Source organism: Protopterus annectens, chromosome 5.part0 (genome assembly GCF_019279795.1).
Source record: "Protopterus annectens isolate FY-2018-M chromosome 5.part0, PAN1.0, whole genome shotgun sequence".
In the NCBI taxonomy this organism is placed as follows: Eukaryota; Metazoa; Chordata; order Ceratodontiformes; family Protopteridae; genus Protopterus; species Protopterus annectens.
Genome location: NC_056735.1, coordinates 1,697,013,318 through 1,697,040,149, shown reverse-complemented (window position 1 = coordinate 1,697,040,149; position 26,832 = coordinate 1,697,013,318). Strand labels below are relative to the sequence as shown.

The 26,832-nt window shown below is 37.1% G+C and overlaps 1 protein-coding gene across 1 annotated transcript in view; it reads left to right on the top strand.

Moving 5' to 3' along the window:
- Window positions 1-26,832, top strand: part of SPAG17 (sperm associated antigen 17) — a 3,638,922-nt gene that overhangs the window by 951,604 nt on the left and 2,660,486 nt on the right. Inside the window, exon 9 of the mRNA XM_044071485.1 lies at window positions 18,790-18,859. Within this exon, the coding sequence (XP_043927420.1) occupies window positions 18,790-18,859 (70 nt within the window). The remainder of the gene's footprint in view (window positions 1-18,789; window positions 18,860-26,832) is intronic.

The following is a 26,832-nucleotide window of genomic DNA, read 5'->3' as shown; positions in this document are numbered from 1 at the left end:
TTTGTTTATGAGTTCCATGATGATACATTCCATGGTCTTACAGACCAGGCTCATCAGGCTAATAGGGCAATAGTTCCTGGGATCAGTGGTGGCTCCCCCTTTGTGGAGTGGGATAACTGTTGATGTGCTCCATTCAGTGTGTACAAAGTCTGATATGAGACTATGATTGAACATGGTGCTTAGGTGGGGAGCCAGTTCATTCTGAAGTTCATGTAAAACGCAGCCTGGGATATTGTCCGGTCCCATGGATGCTGGGTTTTTGGCTTTAGAGAGTGCATCTTTTACCTGTGTAGTTGTGATTACAGGGACTCTGCATTCTTCCTGTATAGATATGGGCCCTTTAGGGGGTGAGAGGGGGGTAAAGTTAACATTGAACCTATCTGCCAGGACGTTGGCAATATCAGTTGGTTCTGTAATTTTCATGCCGTTGTACTGTAACTCAGAGCAGATCTGGGTGTTGCCATTGAGATTCTTGACATAGCTATAGAATGCTTTGTGGTTGTCCCTAGAATCAGTGGTGATTTTGTTTTCATAGCTAGCTTTGGAGGATCTTATAAGGGATCTCAGCTTCTTACTGAGGCTGACCTGGGAACTCCTCCACTCATGGGATTTTTACTCTCTTTTGCAACAGTTTCTTCCTTCTGCTGTAGAGTTTGTTTATGGCAGGGCACCACCAGATTGGCTTCCTTTTTTCGGAGGATAGCATCTTGGTTCTGTTTGGGTTAGCACTATCCATGCACTCATGTAAGTGCTTATAGAGTGCATCTAGGATTCAGCAGTCATAACTGTATTGTCCATTTGCATGGATGTCATGAAGTTCACCACTTCTTTCTTAAGAAGTATGAAGTTGGCTTTGGAGAAATCATTTACCGTGATTTCCTTAATAGGGGTGGGGGATGTGGATATCTAGGGTGTTTAGCTTATGGTCGGATATGACCTACAAGGAGTTGACTTTAGGTGTGAAACACTGGTCACTCATGCTGGTAATGACTAGGTCTAGGATATTGTTGCTCCTGGTGGGGGTGTGGATATGTTGATCCAGGCCATTGGAATTTATGAATTTTTGATATATTTATGATATATAAATAGTGGCAAATAGATTAAAAGTAACAGGTCAGGATATTTCAGAAATTGTACACTTGCAAGCACAATAATTACCTACTATATGGATATCACAGAAGAGACACATGGATTTTCATAAAGACATTTTACAACATTTTAATGAATCTTTAATTAGCAGATTATATTTTGATGTTAATGTCACTAAGTTTGTAAATTGGACTAAATGTACTTTGCAGTTTTTGTATGTACAAATGCAGAAAAATTCAGTACAAATGAAATTAATGTCAAATAATGAATATGTGTGGAGAACAATGTTCAAAAAATGGATCCCAAGTACCATCTGGATTGAAAGCATGGCCAGCAAACTGTTTGCACAAATACATACTGTACAGGAAAAAGTATACATTATAATGTGACAAGTTCAAAAGTAATGTGTCAAGTTTAGTTTTACTGTTGGTATTTGGACTACCATTATATCTGCACCAGTATTGGTTACCCCACTTATAGGGAAATTACATTGATTTACAAAATAAAACCCCACAAAATCAAACATTGTACTTATGCAGCTTATGATTGGTGTGTGGTCAGCACTCACCAGTGTATGAACCATGCTTTTTGCAACATTTTGTACATTTATGTAAATGGACAGTTTTATCTTCTATTTTTGAAATGTTTACTGAAATATCCCCACAGTTTGTGTGTATTGTAACAACTCAAAGTTTAACATTTACTAAATCATGTCCTTTTGTAGGTTTTTTTAATAATATAACCCATCTGAGGTGGCATAATGAAACATATGTGTTCACTCCAGAAAGCAACATGGCAGTGTCTTTTCAATGGAATCCGCTGTTGTCAGTGATTAATGTAGGATTTTCTCTGGAATCATTATATAAAGTCATAAATGAAAGTAAACAGTTAATTCAACAGCTACAAAAGGTTAATAAACAATCCTAAGTCAAATTAAATTCTGTAATTGTAAAAAACAAATTGATGAAGTTAGCTGAAAAAATTGAAGCAGACACAGCCCATAATTGGTGGGACATTTTTACAGGATGGTCTGAGCAAGGAAAAAAGTTGCTAAACTGGATTATACACCCAGTCCTGGTAGTAATATTTATTATCATTGTACTAACTATTTGGAATTGTTTTAACATACTGGATCAAGAAAAACTAAAGGTTTTGTTTCCTAATGTGTTTTCTGTAAATCACAATGAAAATTATGATCTAACCAAAGAATACATATCAATGTAAACTGTTTTGTGTGTTTTTAAAACAAAAGGGGAAACTGTTAGAGTATATTAAAGGGTTAAAATGTATTTTCTAAAAAGTAGAAAAGTAGGAAAAATAGTGGTTACTATGCGTGTTTGGCATCTATATTATGCGGCTATAATTGTTCTGTGACTAGCACAGCTGCAAGGAGAACTGCAGATAAGGATGACTCCCTAATTCCTGAAGTGATTACTAACACACGGGCAAGGAAGACAGGAGATAGCAACGACTCTCTAAGTCTTAAAGGTTGTCATATAATTTACCTTGAATCAGAAAGCTTATCAGCAGACTGCATGACATCAAGCATATACCAAAGTATTGACTTTATTCAGATGGTGTGACAAAAACTGTATAAAAAGACTAAATCTAAATGTTGGTAGCTGGGTATTTTGTAGGAACATAGTTCCGAGGTAAATGGAGAATCGTCAACTGTATCTGTATCGAAAAGCAAACCTTGTACAATAAAAGCTATAAGCTGTAACATGTAGTATGTCGTCTGTTATATAGATAAGTTAACTGCGCTCAAGTTGGTTAAAGTAAAGTACAGTACTGCAAAGTGTATTTTTGATAAAGCCATCAGCTTGCTAAAATTTGTCAACTGTCCCTGTTGCTAAACCCAGTCCTAACTATTATGTCACAAGATCAGGTCGCATCTCAAAACCTACTTCCAGATACATGGCAACCTGGACATGACTGTTATTTTTCTTTATTAGTGTCTGTATAATTGCATGTCTATTGAAATATCATTGTTTATATGAGACAGCTGAGTAAAGAGGGAGAATGTACATCAGTGTGTGTGATATACACCTTTAAGAAGCTTTTCTGTGAGTGAGCACATGCATATAAGTACTGAGCATGTGCAAGCAAGAGTGCCTTTCTGAGTGAGCAGCCAGAATGTGAGCAAGCAAGTATGTAGTCAGTCAGTTTAAGTTTAATGTTCCTGCCATTCATCATAATGTTTGTATACAATAAACTACTTAAACAAACACCTAAACCTAAACATCTTCTTAATGCACTTAAGAAGAGTGAAACTTTTGACATTTATTAGTAAAAATATTGAGAAAACCACATATAGTCACTCCAATACTAACTACATCTAATAATGGGCCAGATACTAAGTGTACACGATCTGTATTCAAGCACATCCCCTACCACATTTTGTGCACTTTTTAGTCACTCAGAAAGATTACACTAAGTGTACATGTAGTCTGCTCTTTGTGGTAACCTTTATGAATCCTCCTCGATATTTAAGACTGCAAGAAAATCAGTAGGAAAAATAAAATTAAGAGGAAGAAGAAGTGAGTTATGCTTTTGTTGTCTGTTCACTCAGAGTGGTATATGCTTAGAGGAGACGTTAATGAATCCCAGGGAACGACTAGACAATCTTCTTTTAAAGGACTTGTATGCAATATGGCATTGAAGTTGGCCAGTCTATTTTACACTGATCCTTACTTGTGATATATAATGTCAACTCAGATATGTTCTGGACTGGTGCCATATTCCTTACCCTGAATGAAAGTCAACTGCCCATCCCATACAGAAACCAATTATAATGCACCTCAGTAAACTGACATTAAATTGGACATAATTATATTTCTAAAGGAGTTTAACATTTTCTAATACATTTTTTTTTAACACGAAAGTCATATATTTAGTCATAAGCTCTATTTGTTGTGCTTTGTGGTACAAAAGTAATGGAACAATTACTGATTGAATTTCTGAGTGCCAGTTCAAAATTCTTAGTTATATTTTCCTTTCTTTTTCTATGTCATCATTACAAGTGTTAACGTCAATATTTAGGAACTATACGTAGTGGTTTTAATTACAGTACCTATAGACATTTTAATTACTATATCCATAGATGCAAACACTCACTGTACAAGCTAGATTAATGATCATTTAACACTGATTGACTTGATGATGAGTTGTTTTTACATACAGTTTACCTCTACACCTTCCTAGATACTCACTTTTTGACTAGGATACAATGTCATGTGAGAGTGATCCCATTTTCTTGATTTTCTGCCATAAGCAGCATTTGCTGTTCATTCTTCTCAGCATCATCACTGACATTTTTAATAAAAAATGAGCAAATAAATCACTATGTTCTATTAGCACTGTCCTTAGGTTTATCTAATTTCTTACCAATATATCTGTTGTTTGTTGAAACATGAAAATACAAACATTTTCCATCTCTCAGAGCATAGCTGCTGTTCACTCCATGCTAAAGAGGAATATGCTTAAACTAATCACCTGCACTGATTATGTCTAAACAGCTGATATCATTGCTACTAGCAGGCCATAGCTTGGCTAGCCATAACCTGTTACATTTAACATGGAGAGAAGTGAAGAAGTGACATATTGATGAGAAACGTCTCACCTCAAGACTCGTGTTTTTGAGTAATTTTTTTCTTTTAATATTTAGATCAGTTATTTTCTTATAGCATTAACTGCAGTAACAATATATTAATGCCTAATATATTCTAATGGTAGGAGAGTGTATTTTTATATTAAAATTGTAGATGTTATGATATTAAAAAGGAATTAGTAGAAAAACAAGTTATCTTGCCACCCAGTGTTCTGTTGCTGTCATCTAGTGCTTGTATAACTTGGTAAAGTTTGGTAGATGATAAAATGTGTCTCTGTTTGTCTGAATGTTGGAAACACTCATGCACGTATAGCCAAATTAGAAGACTTGTGGTAAGTCTTGGGTGGAGGAAAGGATGCTGCCTTTATAAATATCAATCGCACTCGTCTTCATTGGTGTGCCAGTAGTTGTGAGCATTTAATGCTCACATAAAACTGGCATAGGTACATCTCTACATGATATTCGCTTGATGCTCTAGTAGTGATCACTACAGTTTGTAGCATTTTTACAGCATATTTTATAAAACAGCTTAATGCTTGTGTATATTCTGTAAATTTGTGTCAAATCTACCTTTAAATGAAAATGAGTAATGAAATGCTTTTCTCATGGCCATTTGGCTGTATACTGGATTTATTTTTTCTTTGTGGTATTTTTAGCAGAAGAAGTGAGGTGTACTGGCTGCTGTTTAAAGAGACTTATTTTATATAAATTGTGTAATCCATGCAGATGGCTGTACATAGATTTTTTCTTAGAAATTAAGACTTGTGAGGTATCATAAATAGGATAATACTTGCATCTCACTGTTACTGCAAGTAATTAACACCTAATAAGAGGAACCCCATTCTCCATAACAGAAGGACAAAGACCAGCAGGCATTTGGATCACTTGACAGGTAAACCTTTCCAGGGCAGCCAGATACCCTCCCAATCTCATAATGTACTGTGATGCCAAGCCTCTGCCAAGCTCATTCAGAGCTACATTGTTGTGCTTATGTTTGGATGAGGAGAATGGTCCCTAGCCGCTTTTTGATCTTTTGAAGCATTTTCAGTAAACTTCTTTCTGCTTTCCATCATTACCTTTCTAATTTATCCTCAGTAAGATTTTTTATGACATTTAGATTTTTTTTTTCCTGTCAACAGATGACTTCTTTCATTTTAGACCTAGGCCCTGATCAAAACTTTTAAATTGACTGTTCATTCCACAATGTGACTGCAAGAGTATTTGTATTGCCTTGGTATCAGCATAACATCCTTAACTGTCAAATTTGCTGAGAATTCTCTAAATTTACTCTCTAAAGCAGAAAACCCCTTTTGAAGTAAGCAGTAGAATAATCTGTTTCAGCCAGAGACATGCATTCTTCTTTTGTATCTAGCTGTCCTACATCAAAAAACATCTTGACCAATATCAGGTTCACTGTCTCCTCCTAAAAAGGCAAATGTGATAAATGTAAGCCTTTTTTTCTAGTTCTCTCCTTATGTTCATAAAACTTTGTAAAAAAAAAAGTTGTAACAGTGTCTGACACTTTAGCTAATACTGTAAATTAATTCCTTTACCAGAATCAGCAAAGCTGACAATATTGTCTGATTATGGTTTGTACAGAGGTGTTTTTTATTACCCCAAGGATCTTATGGCCACCTGCACTAAGCACCACCCATCCTCTGCCTTTTCTGATATTGATTATGGGAAGTTTGCAGGGGTCCTTTTGAGAACTCAGACAAGGTTTTCAGCTACCTGGTCCCCTGTTACATCTGTGGGAGACAGTGAATCATTAGCAATTATTTCACCTCAGCTAAAGATGCCTCAAATGTTTCTGTCTGGCACTGTAGTTTTGAGTACCGCTTCTGAAGATGACATCTTTGACCTCAGTGTCATCTTTCCTGATGTCAGCGTCTGTGTTCATTTCAACTTCTGTGATATAAATTTTGGCACTATATGGACTGATGATAATCATTCTGGCATGGGTATTACCTCAACATCAGTTGCCGTTGCTATTAGCATGGAAGCTGTCTTTGCATCAATGCCAAGAACCAAAATCTTAATATTTACATTGACATCATACATTTTATGTCAGTGTTGGGCCAAACCTTCCTGGCCTTGGGGTTTTTAATGCTGAATCTGTGAACTCTGACACACTTCTCAGTATCAGTATCATTGTCAAATAATTAGGTTTGCTCTAAATGCTGTTTATCCTAGTCTTAATACCTGCATCTACTAGACTGGGATAACCCTCTCCTAAGCCCTTGGCTCTACATTCTGTCCTCTAACAACAGAGCAAGGAGACCACTTTACTTCTGGAGCTTAGTAATGTGACACCTCTCCCAAAGGGAGTCTCTTTCTCCTTCTGCTTGGATTCCCTTACTGAGGAGGCTCAGGAAGGCCTTATGCAAGAAGAAGCACCTTTACTCCCATTCAGACTTCCAGTCTCCCACAGATGTTGATGAGGATGCTGCTGCCTATTTTGCATCCTTTCAGATGACCCGATCTTTGTGTTTAGAAGTAATGAAGCAATGAGGGTATGACCTACTGACCCAATATTCTCCCCAGGGAGAATTCTTCATTAGAGCTGTAGGAATACCAGCAATCATTCCTCTGAGTAATGCCTTTGCTGGATGACATCCAGAGGGATGCCTTTATGATAACATTGGAAAATCTTGGTATAGTGACCCCATTTCCAATGATGACTGGCTGTATCCATTTGCCACCCACAAAATGAAACCTTTGGCTAGGGGCATCCAAGCCTAACACTCTTGTTTCAGGAGCAACTGTTAGAAAGGCAGTAACTCTACAAATCCTGGCTGAACATTCCCAAGTAAGAAATCCTGAGTAATGGACAAGCTAAGACTGTGGGTGTATGCATCTGTTAACTTTGCTATGTGGGCACAGTTTTATATGATGCATATGGTGAGTTTCAAGTATAATATAACAGATGAAATACACCATTCATTTGAACAGTTGATGGACATGGGTGTAAAAGATAAACTCTTGCCCTAGTCCTCAACTGTTTACAGTATAACAAACTTTATGATGCATGCTCTTTATAATTCTTCCAAACATATGGCCATAATCATGGGATCTGACATCACCATGCACCAAGAATGGCTTTGTCTCTCTGACTTTCCAGAAGACAAGGATGACTTTATAGAAGCATCTTTCTATGATCTCTATACTTTTGGAAATGTGTGTTCATGACAAACGCTGTTTGTCCAATTGACAACAGCACAATGGCTTTATTACTGAGAGCCACTTTCAGTGAACAGATGGAGTTACCCTGTTTCCACTGTTTTGTAACCATGGAGTTGGTATACCTAAGATATGGGAGTTGAGGTCTCACACCAAATGGAGTGTGCAAGGGGTGCTTACCCCCTGCAAAAATATCTTAAAGTGCTGTTCACCAAAAGTGCCTTTCAGAAATTCTTTTTAACTGTTTTGCCCTTTAGGCAAAAAAGTGATTAATAAATAATCATGAATCCATATTTTTGGTCCTGAAACCAAAGCATCCCTAAGAAAAAGATAATTATCCTTGTGGTTGTGGGCATGAAATTTCCGCTGCCTTGGTGGGACTGCTGTGCAGGAAGATGGCTGCCATTGTTTTGCCGATAGCTGCTGCAGAAATGTGAACAGTGGGAGTTAATTTGGTTAGCTTTACTTGAAAAGTGCATCTGGGAGTAAAGTTAAAGGGATGATGACAAATTAAATTTTTTGCACAAGGCTTGGATACAATGGAAAGGAAGGTCATTGAAATATTTAATCACCTCAAAGGTCTGGCTTTCAAGATGGGAGCCCCGAGGGCAGGTCTGACAGGTGATAGCAGAAAAGGCACATAATCGCATGAGGCTACAGCTATTGTGAAGGAATGTATAGACAAGCTGGAGCAGAATGCACAGCAACTGAAGAGTTAACATTAAGGACATAAAGCATAGTACAGAAGCAGTTGTGTTTAAATGTGAAGACCAAAAGACCTGAAGGTGTAGACAGAATATCAGGATAATTAGTTTTGTCAAAGGAGTGGAAAACCAAAACCCTATCTTGTTCATGGAGTGATGAATTAAAGAAACCTCAAAGGGGGTTTCCTTGTTTAGACTTCCAAGTGGATAGAGTTTATGGGGTGTAGAAGAAATTCAATGATGGATAAGCCATAGCACATTATTGTTAAACTCCATAGTTATAGGTGTGAAGAGTGACTGTTGTGGCAGCTAAGAAAGGGATTTGTTTTGGATGGACTGTGCATTAAAATGCTGAAGGATGTTTCTCCTAGTATTTAGGCCTTATGTAACCTATGGTTGATAAATATATATTACCCCTAATGAGAATAACTGGGATCATACCATAAATAATTTAAGGGGACCCATGCATGGGATAAAATATTTAGGAGCTGCCTCTGTCCATTAGTAGTTACAGGGGGCAGCACTGGAGTAAATTGTCTGTTTCCCATCCACAGATCTAAGTTTCTTTTGAAATTGGACAGAGATTAACTTTGTTTTCTGTGGATTGGGACAAAGCAGCAATATCCCCTGCAAGATATACTTGTCCCTCCAAACCATTTTGTTGATATTGCAGAAGAGGTTTAGATCCTTAGACTGAATATTTCTTAGGCCATTTGACTTGCTGATGTGCAGTAAATCCATCAGTAATGAGTCAGAGGATGCCTTATATGCCAGACACTTGTCACCTCTTAGCAGTCTGTAGGATATTGAGTGTAGTAACAGGGTTTTGAGTCTGTCCATGTAGGGCATGTTGTTTAGGCCTTTTATCTTTTTAGTAAGGTATTGCTGTGGAGGTTCCAGTTGTTGCATGTGTCTGGACAGATAAATGCCAAATTTGGCATTATATTCAGTGATTGACCTAATGAGGGCTGCGTAAAGGGGGATAATATCAGCCCTAAATCTAGACACAATCCCTTTGTTTATAAGCTGTGCAATATAGAATGAAATTATTCCAACAATAGACATGTGTTGGTCAAATGTTGAGTGACTGTCCACATAGGTTCCCAAACCCGAACTACTGGTCAGCTGTTAGGGGGTTATTGTCAATGTTTTAGTTCCCTGAGTAGATTACTTCCCAAAGGATACAGTAATGCAGTTTTTGGCATTTAGTTTCAATCCATGATCTTAGCACCAGTTATTTGTTTGAGAAAAACCTTCTTGCAGGATGGCTAAGTCATTTAGGGATTCAATAAATGTTCCTAGCTTGCAGTCATCTGCAAACTTAGTCAACCAGAGCCCTTTGATATTGGCTTTTACTTCAGAAAAAGTAGATGCCAAATAAGAAAGATCTCAGTCCCTGGGGGACTCTACTGGTGACTGGTCTCTTTCTGGAGGTAACTTTCATTAATTTGATTATCTGCATCCTAACTATGAGCAAATTGGCAATCTAGTGGGTGACACAGGGGGCTATTCCCATTTTTTTAAACTTTTCTACTGCACCTGAGTGGGAAATTCTGTCAAAACTTTGGCTAGGTCTAGGTATGTGGTGTGTACCGTTTTGCCTTCATCCATTGCTTTGTTGACCTTTTCAAAAAATCCACCAGATTGAGTAAGCATGACCTGCCCTTGACAAATCCAGAGTGAGACAGTCCAGTATTTAGAGGTTCTCCATGTCCTGATTAACTAATGTCATGATAAATTTCTCCATGGCTTTGCATATAAAGCTGGTCATACTTATCTGTAATTGCCTGTGTCTGTGGAAGGTCCACCCTTATGCAGGAAAATGACTAAATGTTCTGCATTCACTTGGTGCAAAACCTGTATGGAGGTGAGACTGAACAGTGTTTTTAGGGGTGTGGCTAAATTGTGCTTCTTGCTATTTAAAATGCATCCAGGGATATTGTCAGGACCCATCGATGCAGTATACTTAACTTTTGATAGCACTTTTAGGAATTGTTTTTGTGTGATAACTGGAGGCAAGTCAGTTTCATGTATATCTTAAGGGAGAGATGGAGGGGAGAGAAGGGTAAAGTTAGAGCTAAAGATATTGCCCAGTAGGTTCATTATATCTTCAGCCTCAGTGCAGGTAACATCATTCACAATAAGCTTAGCACATTGCTGCGTTATACTTATGAGACTATGAACATAACTAAAAAATGGCTTGTGATTGTCTTTAGTACTATTTTAACCTTAAACTTGGTTTTGGTGGATTTTTTAAGCTCCTGATTTGTTATTTATTTCAGTGACAAGGGTTCTAACATTCTGGTAATTACTCTTACTTTTGGTCAAAATTATTTTCCTTTTGTTATATAATTTATTAATATTATGGTTCCACCATGTGGATTTGCTTCTGGTGTTCGCCCTGCACTTGTTCCTGCATGGTACAGCTGCATCTATGCAGCTGTTTACATGATGGTGTAGTATGGCGGTGGTGTACATTTCTGCATATTCAGTGGAGTTACCTGGGTTTCATGGAGATTTGAAGCTTGCCAATGTATCACTTAGGAATCAGCAGTTTGTCTTAAAGAAATTTCTGAAGGTACATAAAAGAGATGTAGTCCAAATAATCACCACCGCAGCTGCTATAATTAACACAGTTATTGAGCGTTTTCGTCTCAATAAAGAGAGACTTCTTCAGAATAACAAAGAAGGCATAAAAAAGGCAGTTTAAATACTAACATCAATTGGAATTCTGCCAATGAAATGTTAAATGTAATTTAAAACCTTCACATATCAATTAATTAATTAAAAAAGCCTGGATAGGATCACCACAAAGCAGCTTCTTGCAGCATATATTAAACAATGTAATGATTCAGTATATTTACATTGTTTAATATATGGTGCAAGAAGCTGCTTTGTGGTGATCCTATCCAGGCTTTTTTAATTAATTAATTGATGCATTCTGTTGTTTAGGGTAATTACATTTAACATTTCATATAATGGTTTAGTATATTTAGAAGCCACAGTGGTACAGCAGTAGCGTTGTTGCCTCACAGCAAGAGGTTTTCCTGTTCGATTCACGGCTGGAGTGCCTTCTGTGTGGAGTCTACATGTCCTCCCCATGGTCGAGTGGCCTCCGAAAGACATGGGTGAATGGGCGTGCCTTCGCTGAAGGTTGGCCGTCGGGCTGGCAACTCGGCACCCTAAAAAAATCTACTGCCAATCATTAGCAGACCAGAGTTCCGATGTGGCGACCCCTAACCGGGAAAAGCCGAAGAAGACAAACAAGCAAACAATGGTTCAGTATATTCAACCAAACATTTTTTAAAAAAACACATATACCTTATAGTTTGTTATATTTTATCTGCTTTTTCATGTAACATAGGAACAATAGAAATTGCATCATTCAAGCCTGGGAGAACGTTGCAGCTAACCTAAGCTGCCATTCTGTTTCTTTTTTCTTTAAAATATTTTTCCAGTCCCCCCCCCCCGCCATCCAATTTAATAATTTCCACTATCCCAAATAGAAACTTATCAAAGTTAAAACAAGTCTGAGAATGTTTATACAGTGCACTATTCTGCTTCCCAGTTTTGATATAATTTACATGTTCATATATTCTACATCTTAAGGGACGTTTGGTCTTACCTACATAAAAGTAAAAACATGTGGCACAAACACTTAAATAGACCACTTTGCTAGTCTTATAATTACCCATTTTAAAATAAACTCTGCTATGCATTCTGTTGTTTAGGATAATGATTTTTTCCTTAATAATAAAGGGGCATTGACTGCAAGCTCCACAAAGCCTTGTACTAGTATCTATTGTGCTAGAGCTGTCTATCCTATGTTCCAGGAGCTTCTTGAAGTTTGCTCCTGTACTATATAGAATGTACGCCAGATTTCTGGGTGATATTTTTATTTTGTGGGATGGACCTAGTACTGAGGTTGAACAATTTGTACAATATCTCAAAAATACAACAGAATTTCTAAAATTTACACATAAGTTTGATGGTTCAGGTACCAACTTTCTAGATACGTATATCTTCCATGACAATAGTGGTTTTAGATCAAGGATTTTTCGAAAGGAAACGTTCTGCAATTCTTATTTACATTTTCAAAGCAACCACCCTATAACTCAAAAAAGAAGTATTGTAAAGGGACAAGCTATCAGGGTAGCACGCATGACATCGCATCATGATGATGTAAAAAGTGAACTAGATAAAATTTGCTCCAGGAGAGAGGATACCCCAAAGAATTTGTTATGGAAATAATAGATGAAATATATAAAAAAATTGGGGTACAAACCACTGTTGGGAGTGGGTTTGGCCACATCTAATACTGAATGTAAGATTGACACCAACAAAGTCTTATAAGAGAAAGCATGTGTGTTACAATATAACCATCTTACCAAAAAGATTAAGAATGCCTTGAGTTCCAATTGGAACATATTTAGGGTAAATAAAGATGTCTATGATAAGGTGGGGAAAGAACCTAAATTTGTATATAGTGCAGGAGCAAACTTCAAGAAGCTCATGGAACATAAGATAGACAGCTCTAGCACAATAGATACTAGTACAAGGTCTTGTGGAGCTTGCAATCAATGCCCTTTTATTTTTAAGGAAATATTCATTACCCTAAACAACAGAATGCATAACTGAGTTTATTTTAAAAAGGGTAATTGTAAGACTAGCAAAGTAGTCTATTTAAGTGTTTGTGCCACATGTTTTTACTTTTATGTAGGCAAGACCGAACATCCCTTAAGATGTAGAGTATATGAACATGTAAATGATATCATAAATGGGAAGCAGAATAGTGCACTGTAAAAACATTCTCAGACTTGTTCTAACTTTGATAAGTTTCTATTTGGGACACTGGAAATTATTACATTGGATGGCGGGGGGGGGGGGGGGGTAAAAATGTTTTAAAGAAAAAAGAAACAGAATGGCAGCTTAGGTTAGCTGCAACGTTTCCCCCAGGCATGAATAATGCAATTTCTATTGTTCCTATGTTACATGAAAAAGCAGATAAAATATAACAAACTATAAGGTATATGTGTTTTTTTTTTAAAAAGTTTGGTTAACTATACTGAACCATTACATTGCTTAATATATGCTACAAGAAGTTGCTTTGTGGTGATCCTATCTAGGCTTTTTTAATTAATTAATTGATGTGTGAATGTTTTGAATTACATTTAACATTTCATTGGTGGAATTTCAATTGATCTTAGTATTTAAACTGCCTTTTTATGCCTTCTTTGTTATTCTGATAAAGTCTGTCTTTATTGAGATGAAAGCACTCAGTATTAGTGTTAATAAAAGACTTTTGTGGATTATAGCAGCTGCGGTGGTGATTACTTGGACTACATCTGTTTTATGTGAAATTTCTAAAGGTACCTTTGGTGGAAGGGATCTCTGGTTTCAGTTTTATTTTGAAGGAGAGTGATTTATGGTCAGATCTAATTAGTGATGAAGATATGCAAAGGATGGTGTAAGATGCTGCCATATTAGTAAGAACAAGATCTAAGGTGTTATTCTCCCTAGTAGGTACTCTAATTGTTCCAGAGCATTTGTATTGACAAAGTCCAGGGATTTCTTGATTAGTCACTAGTGGTAGTGTAGGATTTCCCAGTCTACAGTTGGTTAGTTTAGATCACTTAGGAAAATGGTATTGGGTTTAATGCTGAGTGACTCTAGTTCCTGTAGATAGGTGTTGTGGCTTTCCTTTGTCATAGACAGAGTTCTGTAGCTCGTTAATATATGGTGTGGGACCTTTCTGATGGTTATTTGGACTTGAAGAATCTTGAAGAATATAAATAGAAGATAGTGGAGAAGTATCGTTGGATGAGAAAGACTAGGGAGAGTTTTGGAGGATTTATGAAAAACTATATTTAGTTCTGGTAGGGGTGAGGCAGGATTTTGGAAATGGAAAGGGGCAGTTCTCTACCAAAATCAGAGGGTGATGTTAAATAGTAGGGAAAGTGATGGACACCAGAAGGTATTTAGAGAGTGGTAAGGCAAAGGACCTAGGTTTCAGCATAGATTTTTATAAGAAGGTGGGTATACTGGTAAATGAGTGGTTGGTTGAGGTATTTAATCATATACTGAACAATGAGTGAAAGTTTATTCTGTGTAAGAAGCTACAGCAATGGTTTTGTATAAGGGTATGAAGAAGAAAGAAGATCCTCAAAACTATAGATCACTTTTCCTATGCAATGCTGGTGCCAAAATATTTGCTAGAATTTTGATGAAACATTGAGTCAGTTGTGTCTGCTATAGTACAAGAAGAGCAAGATGGTTTTGTTGAGGAAAGCTTTTGACAGTGTAAGATTGGATTTTTGAATTCAATTATTGAGACAGGTGATGGGGGTATGGAATGCAGCTCAGTAGAGTGCAGGCACTGAATAGAAAACAATGGGTAAGATATTAGTTAATGAGGGAAGATCAGAAAGGGCAACATTACTGAGAGAGACAAGGCAGGTTTGTCCACACTCCCCAAGTTTGTTTCTGAAAGGAATAGAGAAATCTTATTCAGAGTGGTAGAAAAAGATGAGGGAAAGGGATGAAATCAAAGAGGAAGGGGAGTACACAATATTTTGCAGATGACTATATGATTCTATTAGAAAGGTGGTTCAGCAGTGACCAGCAATTTTAGTTATTTTCAGTAGATTTGGTGAAGTATCTGGGTTAAATGTTTCAGCCAAACATGCCAGTGGTAGTTAAAGTGGATGAAGGGATAAGAAAATGTAGGATTTCTCTAACTGGATGGAGGAATTTATATTGGGAGGTTAAGGTTTATGGCACAATAGAAAGGTATTTGACAGAAAAAGTGGGAAGAAGTGATAGGCTGTCATTTTTTCATTAAAAGGAAGAGTACATGTGATTAGAACCTTAATGCTACCATGTGTAATGTGTATGTTGGGGTATATGGTCATTAGCCTGGAGGAAGGAGGGGCATTGCATGCTATACAGACAGTCTGTAATAGGTTTGTCAGGAAAGAGAAAAGGTGCAGAATTTCCAGAGGCAGGTTGCATTCATTTGAGAAGGAAGGAGGCTGGAGTCTATCAGGTATTTCAAGATTATGTCACAGCTATCAACAAAGGGCAAAGCTTAAGGAGTTTTGAGAAAGATGGCCTTGTGTGATTTAAATACAATAGCTTTAGGGCAGTAGAAATGGCAACAAATAGGAATGCATATTAGTACCTGGATAGAACAGATAATGGGGTGAAAGTGCTTGACATTCCATTAAGATAATGTGATATAGAGGGTAAAATGGGAAGTGGAGGATAGATTAGAGATGGCACCAGATGGAACTAAGGACGTTTTGAGAAATGGAAGAGTTGATGATTAGCTATGATTCTAAGCAGTTGAGATTAGGAGGTACTTAGGGATAGACAAAAAAGATTGTTTATTTTAGAGTAGGATAGTGATAAGAATTAAGACAGGAAAAAAAGAAAGAGGGTTATTGGTGAGATCCATCTGATAAAGGGATTGGGAGGAGATAGGAGTAGGAATTCAAAACTTTATACAAAAAAGGAGGATAGAAGTTATCTCCAGGTCATTATGAAAGTGAGACGCAGAAGCTGCCTTTCTAAGTCCACACTCTATACAACAGCTACAGGAAAAGTCTTAGTTTTGCAAAGGTGCTCATTTAGGGTAGGGAAAATTAAGAAGGAAGTAACTAAAGGAAAGGGAAAATGGTGGGCAGGGGATAGATGTTTCCTAGGAGGAAGTATGGAAGTTGGCAAAAATATTCACTGTTTCTGGCTCAGTGTGGGATGTGCATTGGAGATTTTCACAAAGATGATTTAGAACACCAGTGAGTTTAAGAACTAGAGGTCAGTGGCAAGATGATAATTTCTAGAAATCTGGACATAGGAAACTAAATCTGGTGTCTATGTGGTAGTAATGCATTGAGATTCATAAACCACTGCCTTATGAAGTTATTCTGAATGTAGAGAAGTCCTTACTTTGACGTCTTTACATCTCCAGCCAAGGCAAAATACAGCACCCTACTTTTCCAACATCCCACTTCCAAGAAGATAACCCCAGAGATATTCTGTTCCAAAAATGACCCCATAAATTCCTCTCTAGTTTTCAGACATTTTCTCTGATGATGAAGTTCATTGCAAAGCAAATTTACACTGTGTCAGAATCATTTTAATAGCCCAACGCTCAGCTTCACAGATTCGGTTTTCACTGCTTTTCCCTATTCCTCATCTGCTCAAGAAACCCCTGAGGTTGTATCCTTACACAATGTATCTACTCACCTGTCAGGCAAATATCACCCATACATTTAATCCGTCAAGCTTATCACATGGCTTCTCCAATTCTAGTGATGGTCTATAACCACTCTTTCCCATTTCAAGTTTTCTTATGATCTTCCCCTATAAACCAAGCACTCAAAGAAAATACAGGGACAAATAGAATATTTTCTCCATATTGGCCAGTGGAAAGGAATTGATGCCTTCTCAGTCCCTGTTCCATACAGACCTGAGTTATTCCTCCATCACAGAGCAGCCATTTCTAATTTTCATGCTGGTATGAATTCTTCATCAGTGGCATCACTTAATGTTTATTGAGACATCCTGAGGGATACATTCCTACTTGCACTTCTCATTATGGGATCTTGTGCCAATCTGGTATCTGTACTTAATGTTGAAGAAGCTGGCCTTACCCTGTTTGAACTAGAAGCTACAGTGTCTTGAAATTCCTTTCCTGGAAGCCATAATTTCTTGTTCCAATAAGTTTTTATTCAAGCATATTTATGAAAAGATCAGCACAACAGTGCTTCTTCTAGTTGCCTTCAAAATGTATAATTTCTTAATAAGAACTGAACTTTAAAAAATAACTATTTTGAATGTAAACAATGAAATATTCAATAATATTATTATTGATTGTTAAGAAAATATTAGTTATCATTTGTATGAACTTGATTAGTGTATCCAAGAATGTTGTTATTGGTTACTAAGAACTTATTGGTTATTCTTTTTAACAATCTCATTTGTGCATTTGGGTTTTCCAGTATTATTTTAAAAGTTCAGGAAACATTACACCTTGAAGATAATTATCCAAGATGCTAGTGTACTGATCTTTTCATGAATATGCTTTAATATGAAAAGTAATTGATGATTTAAGTGTCTGCTTAAGTGTTTTTTGAACCTCAGAGCTTTAAGCCAAAGAGGTCTGTGTTAGCTAAAATCATTTCTAATTTTCTTGGAAGACACCATTTCTCTCAGCAGTTATTGCAATAAAGAGAATTTTGGAAATGCATACACTTCTTGTTGATCCCTCCTATCTGGTATTTCAAAGGGAGAGGGTCACTCTCTGCACTAATCTCTCTCCTTTATGTCACATGTTGCATCTGATGCTAACATTGAGCAATCTATTTATTTTCCTGCCTTTGTTTCAGAATATGCTGAGTTAAAATATCTCCTTCATTGTATGGACCTGCAATGCCTTTGGAGATTATGTGTTGAAATGACTGAAGCTATTCATAATGACAGAGAATTATTTGTCTCTTTTCCAAGGGAAAGCTTGGATAGAAAAAAATGTAACCTCATCTTGGCAAGATAATTGGCAAGTTACCATGATAAAACAAAATTAATATTTGGTTACAGTAGTAGGGGCTCATTCAACTAGAGCAGCTGACTATTCTACAACATTTCTCAGAAACACAGCACTAGTTATTTGTGTAACAGCTACATAACCTATTCTGAAAATTTTCTCATGACACTATAAACTGTTTATGATATCCAGGACTTCCTTTGGGGTCACAGTTATTAACGGTATGCTCCTAAGGGAGAGCCACCCAGGAGACTCTTCTTGGGTTTCTATCCTGCAGTTATAGAGGATTAGCCACTTCCTAACCAATACAAAAGTTATGTACTTGCTATAATGGCTGCAGGTGCAGGTCCTTCCTCCATAACCAACCCACTCAACTTCCTGCAACTTTGAAATAGTTGCTCTCGAGTGTTTCCCTTCTTTTCTTCTTTGTATTCTAAGTTGCTGACACTTTCATTAATCCTACCAAATATCTGGATAAGCTTGTCACTGAAGAACATTATCAAAAATGGGTGAAGGGGAGCTTAGCAGTCCTAATACATACTGGCCTTAGTCCTGCTGTTATGGAGAATAAACCTGCTCTTCCAAGTCTGTTAATATGGTAAGTGCATAACTTTAATTTATGTTTCTTAAACAACTTATGTGCAATATGCATTGTTTTCTAGTCAACAGGATCCAATGCTCAGGCTGCTTCTGGAAAGAAGAAATCTCAGGTAGAAGAAACACCCATCACAGGTATGTATAAACTTTGCTCTGTAAAAATATTAACGTGAGTTGGACTTCATTTCTTGTGAATCTGCTTTGTTGAATTTAGACCACATGGTCTATATATTGAGAGGCTTGATCTGTTTAATATTATCATATCTACTGAATTATCAGTCATTAACACAAGGATCTGTAAAATTTTTTTACAATTTATTACACACTGACAAACTCGCATCTTTCTAGAAACACAGAATTTGGTATGAGAATGTCCATCCTTGGTGACAGCAAAACCATTGCCCTCATGTGATAGGCAGCATGGCTTCTAAAGCTTTCTCAGGCTACTTGCCCTTCCCCCTTTCAACAGCAATGCTCTTTGTAAGGGCCTTCCCCTCCAGATCTGTTTTGCCGTACTGAGAAAAGCAGTTAAATCTTCAAAATGCTCCCAGACAACTGTTGTATCTTGAGGATATTTTTATGAGGGATTACTGAAAGTGGATGTATTTCTGTTTCTTCCTATCCCATCTGGCTTCCAAACACTGTTTTTATAACCTTTTTCATTTTTGGCTTTTTTTGTTGGAAATATTTTTTATGTGATGCCCTCCTTGAGACCTTGCCATTGGTTACTTCTCCCTCAGAACTCCTTTGTAATTATTTCTTTACGTTTATACCTTGCTCCTTCTATTGAACTTTTCATCTGTGAATTTTTCATGTGTAATACTTTTTTTCATATTAATCTGTTTTTTTGTGTGTTAAGCAAGTAGTGTGACAGTACTTACACATGACTGGGTATTTTTTAATTGGCTTGTAGTTAAATTTAAGAAAGAAAAAAGAACTAAGTGCTTTTTAAAAGGCTGTTTGCTTCTGTCATATATTACTGCTATCATTCTATTTCTTTTTCATAAAGCCAGTTGTTCATTTTGAATTTGAGTTCTGCTGTGTTATATTTTGGTCACTATGGAAAGAGCTTTTAAAAATGTAAATGTAACAACAAGGTCCATCCTCAAGGTAAACATACTGCATGTACTATCCAGGAGAGGAGCAAAATACTGGCTCTCCATTGAAAAGTTGGCTCTCGTAATGCTGAGTGGTGATGCACCAAAAAAAATAAAAAATAGAGAAGACGAGTGAATCTTGAAGACTGGTCTTTTCCCTTAACCTTCTTTTCTGCAAGGGAGCAAGCCGCCCTCCACACTCCCCAAAATTATATATATATACTAACTCTATGATCATCATACCTTGGAGAAAAGGGAACATTCTGAGAAATGGCCATCTTGAACTTAGTACATATGTAAGTCCATTTTTCTGCCATTCAGTCGCCATATTTCGGGACTCATTCTAGCGGGTCCTGACATTTCAAGTTGTTACCCAAAATACTGTCTGCTATGAGATCTGCCAGTCTATCATCCCTAACAATGCAAAGGACAGAAAGTCAAAGTTAATTTTTTCTTTTTTTAAACAAGAAACATCTTTATTAAATTATCACTTATGATATAGGCAGTCATATAGTTATATAAATTAAACCATAGTGACATAATTTTAGTTGCAAACATTATACATCACTTATAATCTATCCAATCACTGTCAGTCAGACATTACATTGCTCATTCAAATCCTGTCTTCTTTTAAACCTCATTCCTCCTCTGCATGTATTGTTCCCACAATTCCCATTTTTTTCTATGTAATTTGTGTCTACCATTTTCTAAAGATCCCATTTCCAGTTGTTTTATCTCTGTTACTATATTCACTACTTCTAGTACACTTGGTTTAGACTTTGATTTCCATTTTCTAGTAACTGCTTTTTGGCAGCCACCATAATTAGACTCAGCAAGGCCTTACTATGTCTATGCAATTCTGATTTTTATCATAGTTCAAAAAATAATTTCCTTAGTTATACTAGTTTTCTCACCCAGTATTTCTGATAGAGTAGTCTGCAGGGAATCTTTGAAGTCTGCCAACTCATTACACTCCCAGAAAATATGTTCCCAGTTATCTCTTTCTTCCCCATCACACCTCCAACATTTGCTATTTAACTGAAGAAAAAATTATATGGAGTCTACTTGGGGTATAAAAATACCTAAGTAAACACTTCCAAGCAAAGATCTTCAGTCTTCTAGACTTTGTTGCATATTTGGGAGACATACATACCTCTATTTTTCTTTGTAAATTGTTTATCCAATCTCCCTTCTCAATTCTTTCTAACCTCCTCTGATTGATTCTTATAGTTATTATGCAATGTTTTGTATGCTTTATTAATTATTCTGTTTTAACAGCAGCTTCTGTTCTCTTTCACTTAGGATCCCTCTATTTCCTTCTCTTTGCCTATACTCTGATATCAATCCTTGATAGTGAAGGCAATACACTTAAGGTATTTATGATGAAGAAAGCATTGTTAACTTGGGCTGAATAGTCTCCAGCTCAAATGGAAATTTGGAGTTGACACTGCTGACCTCAACTTCAAAGCAACACCTGTCCACATTGATAGTCTGTTCTGAGACTGAAGTTATTTTTCTGCTGTATCTACTAAGGGTGGGAAAAAGTATAAACATAACATGGAAAAACACAGACCTTCTCCTTCTACTCCTCACAGATTACTGATTCTGCTGTGTTGACTGGGACTTCAAGAATGATTTTATATAAATTAGTATAGTTATTAGATAGTAATTTTAGAAAATGTTGTATATGATTAGCGTTTTTGTTCACCCGGACTGTTTTTAGCGGATGCCTGCTCATTTTAGACTCTAAAAGCTACTATCAGTACAGAAAATGCCACATTAAATTAATGATTCTGAAAACCAGGCTGAATATATGGGGAACTTGCAGACTGTACACTATAATAGCCGCTTTTCATAGCGTGCTTACATTTTTACTGCTATATACAAGATAATTAAGTTACTATTAGAAAGCTGTTACATTTGCAGTAGAAAACCTGCTCTACATAGTAAGTTTAATACTATCTGGCTATATATAGGGGAATTGTTATATTTCCATTAATATGCTGCCTCACATATAGAAAATAGCAAGTTAGATCTACACTTTTGGTATCCTGCCTGAATATAAAGTTAACTTGACAAATTATGTTATAGCAGCTGTTTTTTACAGAGTGTGCTTATGATTGTGTGGCAATAAGCTGTATTAGTTGAATGCTTTGTGTTTTTACAACTGTAGTAAAGTGTTATACACATATTACTGCCTCTTAGTTCTATTAATAGTAACTGTACTGTATCAGAAGTGTCAAAGGCGCTTTTCTGCTTTCATACTGCTGTGAAACTAGGCTGAGATACCTAACTTGCCCCTAGATATCAGTGATTATATAGAACTATATTAGTATTCCAAGTCCAATACAACCTTTGCTATCTTCTGTGAACCTGATGTGTGTTTCTCCTGATTGTACACTAGTTTTTAATAGTGTTGAATTTTCTAAATGCATCTACCCATACTAATATATAGAAATAACTACACTTGATAGCCACATCATTGCCATTCTGACCTTTTGTAGGAACTGACATTTAATCTGATACTTGTATTGGGTAACTGCTATTTGGCCAGCTATTAAAAAACTGTTTACCTCACCACTTTTGTCTTCTCTCTCCCTTTATTTACCCAGCTCTTCACCCTGCTTGCCCTGAACTAGGGAATGAGAATCTGCCCTGCCTGAAGACCAAGAACCAAACCTTATGTTAAGACTATTGGTCTCTTCCTGAACTAAAGAATAGAGCCAATCCTCTCCCTAAGCCTCATTTCCACAAGGAACCAAGAAAGTATGTGTTCAATAACTATTGTATTAAAATATATACTTGAATAATATATTTCCATGTTACTGAAGTCCGCTCCCTAGACAGAACAGCCAGCAGCCATAATCTAATCCTCTCTTCTCCTAAACCTTAACATACTACCCACTTGTAGTCTCTGTACCTAACTCCTGTTTACCGTCCTTTACTCCTAGACCTGACAACACTCTTGTAAAGCTACTGTTGCATTTTATCCTTGTCCACTACATGGCATCCTTCTCCTAGTATTTGCCTTGTACATCTATCCCACTATTTTGAAATATAGTTTTCAGGCACCTTGATTTTCTTTTACTTGTTATCCCAGTCCTGTTCACTCCTCTATTTTCACTATAACTCACTCACCTCCACACCCATCTCCACCTTACCTTACCTCAGCAGTCAGCTCTTCACTGATTGTTCTTGGGGTCCTCTTCCTTCACTGGCTCTATCCTACTCCATTTGCCCTGCGGGCTCACTCCACTCCCCTACCCTACCCCCATTTCCCACATGCCCCAGTACTCCTAAATTTATACACACTAACCAGACCCCTATACTAACAACCAATCATAGATCCCACTCCTTAAAGTGCTAGAACCAACATTTTCAAGTCTCATCTTAGTAAACCACCTAACTTATCCTTTTTCTTTACCCTATATATAACTCTGCCACAATGTAATTCATTGCAAACTCTTCACACCTGAAGATCCAACTTCTATCTTCCCTCATACCTATTCTTTCTATACCTTATCTACTTAAATTTTATGAACATCTCCACTACATAAACCTTTATTACCCCACAAAGCAAACCTCCACTCCTCCATTAGCAGTCTCTCAAAGCTATTCAAACACACCCTGCACAACAGTCTACCTACCAACAAAATATCACAGACTGACTCACATCAGATACTATAGGCCAAAAGCTAGGAAATGTCAGTTCCTAACATGTAAACCTCTAAAACTTACACTTAGAATTCAACTCCACTCCTTAACAGATAGAGATATACATCTCAATCCAGGCTCAAATTCTATCAAGACCGTAGAGACCCATGACACAACCCCCATTAGTACTCAATTCCTTACTAGACCTCTCCGCTCACTATTGATAGCCCATCTTAACATCAGGAGCATAAATAATAAGGTTTACTACCTACATGCTCTCATGGATGTGCATTCATTTGATATTCTGTGTCTCACTGAAACATGGCTCAAGCCATCTATACAAGACAATGAAGTTATACCACCAGGGTACAGCATCTTGAGACTAGACCGAAAAGCTAAGAAGGGTGGTGGAGTAGCTATACTATACAAATCTGGATAGCAGGTGACCTCTGTAGACTCTAAACCCCCTCTAACTAGTAATGCAGAAATCCTTATCTCCAAGATTCAACTCAATAATTGTAAATCCATCTATATTATTGCTGTCTACCTCCCCCCAGGGAATAACTCTAACATCCTAGAAGATATGCTAAATTGGCTTTCCATCAACTATCCCCAATAAACAATAGTACTTGGTGACTTTAATATCAACTGGAAAAGCTGAACTACTGATCAGCCTTCTACTCATATTAACCTACATGATTTCACTCAAACCATTAGCTCCCCCACAAGGACAAACAAACTCAATAACAATGAAAGCACCCTAGACTGGATTCTGATAAATAGACATCACCAAACTTGCAAAGTAGGTAACCTCCCTGAGGATATAAGCGACCATGCACTCACCTTCATAATCAGATTTAAGAGTGACATCCCTAGCCCAACCACCTATAGGACAATAAGAAGCAAAAAAATGTTAACCCTGACATCTTCCAAACTGAACTTAAGGCATGCGATTGGTCAGCCATCAAAAACCTACCTCTAGAGGAAGCAGTAATCTACTTTAATACTAAATTCTTAGGTATTCTAGACTACCATGCACAAAAAAGGACCATTAGAACTAGGAATAAACCTGCCCCCTGGCTCTCAAAAACAACCAAACAAAAAATGCTCCTCAGAAATAAAGTCTGGGCCAAGTGACATACTGCTAAAAGCCCAGAGGATCACTTAAAATTTAGGTAGCTAAGAAATGATACAAAAAAGCCATTCTGTCAGACAAAAGAAACTATTACATTCAACTTCGACAAACCCAGCAAAACAAACCACAAAAGTTCTGGGCAGGGATTAACACACTTTTACACCCAGGTCGTTCTGTCACATCCACCCCATTAGGTTCTGACCATGATAGTCCAAAGCAAATTGCCAATACCTTCAACACATTCTTTACTGAGACCATTCAGTCTCTTGACAATCAACTAACTCCTGACAGATCATCTGTGACTTCCTCTACTGCTAGCTTACCTCCCTCATTTCATCTCAAACCTGCCCCTACATCCCTTGTCTGTACCCTTATTCTGAAACTCAAACCTGCCACCCCCGTAGCTGATCTCCTACCTGCAGAATATCTGCAAAAAACTGCAAAAGCCATAGCCTACCCCATCTCCACCCTGATTAACAGAACTATCTCTGTTGGAACTATCCCATCTATTTGGAAGATCTCACATATTATCCCACTGCATAAATGTGAAAACTCTAAGGAATTATCCAACTATAGACCTATTGCTATACTATCTCCACTGGCAAAAATCATGGAGAAATGCATTCATAGACAACTGTTAAACCACCTAATAGATAACTTATTAGCAAACTGCCAACATGGTTTTAAGCCATTTCACAGCACCACTACTGCCATTTTATCCTTTTCTGACTGTATTAACAGAAATTGCAATAACAACACTCTATCCTCAGCCCTCTTTATTGATCTCTCTAAAGCCTTAGATATGGTTAACCATCAACTTCTCATAAACATACTCAAAAACCCATCACTAAATGCACTGGCTATACAATGATTTCAATCCTACTTAAACACTAGGCTGTTCTGTGGGAGAACAACTTATCTACCCATCTCCCCATTGCACACGGTGTCCCCCAAGGCTCTATATTAGGACCTCTCCTATTTTCTATTTTTATCAGTGACCTACATTCTGCAATACCTCAGGCTACCTCAATACAATACACAGATGACTCCACATTAATATGCTCAGCCACCTCTCCATCAGACCTTCAGTCCCTCACCCAAAATGTGTTTAACACAGTCGAGAAATGGTTACTACACCCTTGCCTCATCTTGAACCTCCTACTATTTACTCCCACCCGTAGGGCCTCCCCACTTAACTTTACTGTTACATCAAACAACGGCACCATCATATCTCCTGACTCAACTACAAAACTTCTAGGGGAACTAGTTGATAATAACCTTAACTTTGATACTCACATTAACAGTACCATAAAAAACAGTCAACAAAAAACTAGGCTCCCTCTATAGAATCAAATTCTTTCTCACCCCACTAGCAAGGGCTACTATTGTACACACCCACTTAATCTCCACCTTCCTCTACGCCTCCCCTATATACTAACCTCTCAAAAAACAACTTGAACAAGCTGGCTGTCTCCTATAATAATATTGCCAGATTTGCAACAGACTTTACATTCAGAACCCATCACTGTACTAATTATGAACAACTGGGATGGCTAGAGTTGCCGAATTTACTTCTATTTAACCAATTAACAGTTGCTTACAAAATCCTGTATCAGCCTACTAATACTCCAATTCTTACCAACCTTATCACCCCCTACGACAACCTTAAGACCCTATGCTCATCTAATAAAATATTAGTACAAATAGGTAAAAACAACAATATGGCTGGTGACTCTTTGTTCTCTAATACCGTGGGTAAAACCTGGAACTCTCTCCCCAGTGACCTGACCTTCCTTTCCTCACTAACACAATTTAAAAGCAAGCTGAAAACCTACCTTAAATCCCATTGGTTATGTCCCTGTGTGAACCCAGACTAATTACACATTTTTTCACAAAGACACCCATCACATCAACTGTATATACTAATTGCATATTGAAAACCATAAAGAAAATGGGCCTTATATATTACTAAAATGTCTTCATCAATATCTCCCTATAACTAACAAATGTTATAAGTAATACGATTCTGTAAGCATACATGTTTTGAAGTGAAAATATTTGCTTATATATTTAATGTACCCACATCTGTAAAATCTGTCATGTATAAAATTGCTTAAATATGTATTGTACCTGTATCTGTTGAAAACTGTTATTTTATATAAATTTTACTGTGTTTTTATGGAGCTTTTCTCCCCGGGCCTCTGCTGAAAATGGACATATAT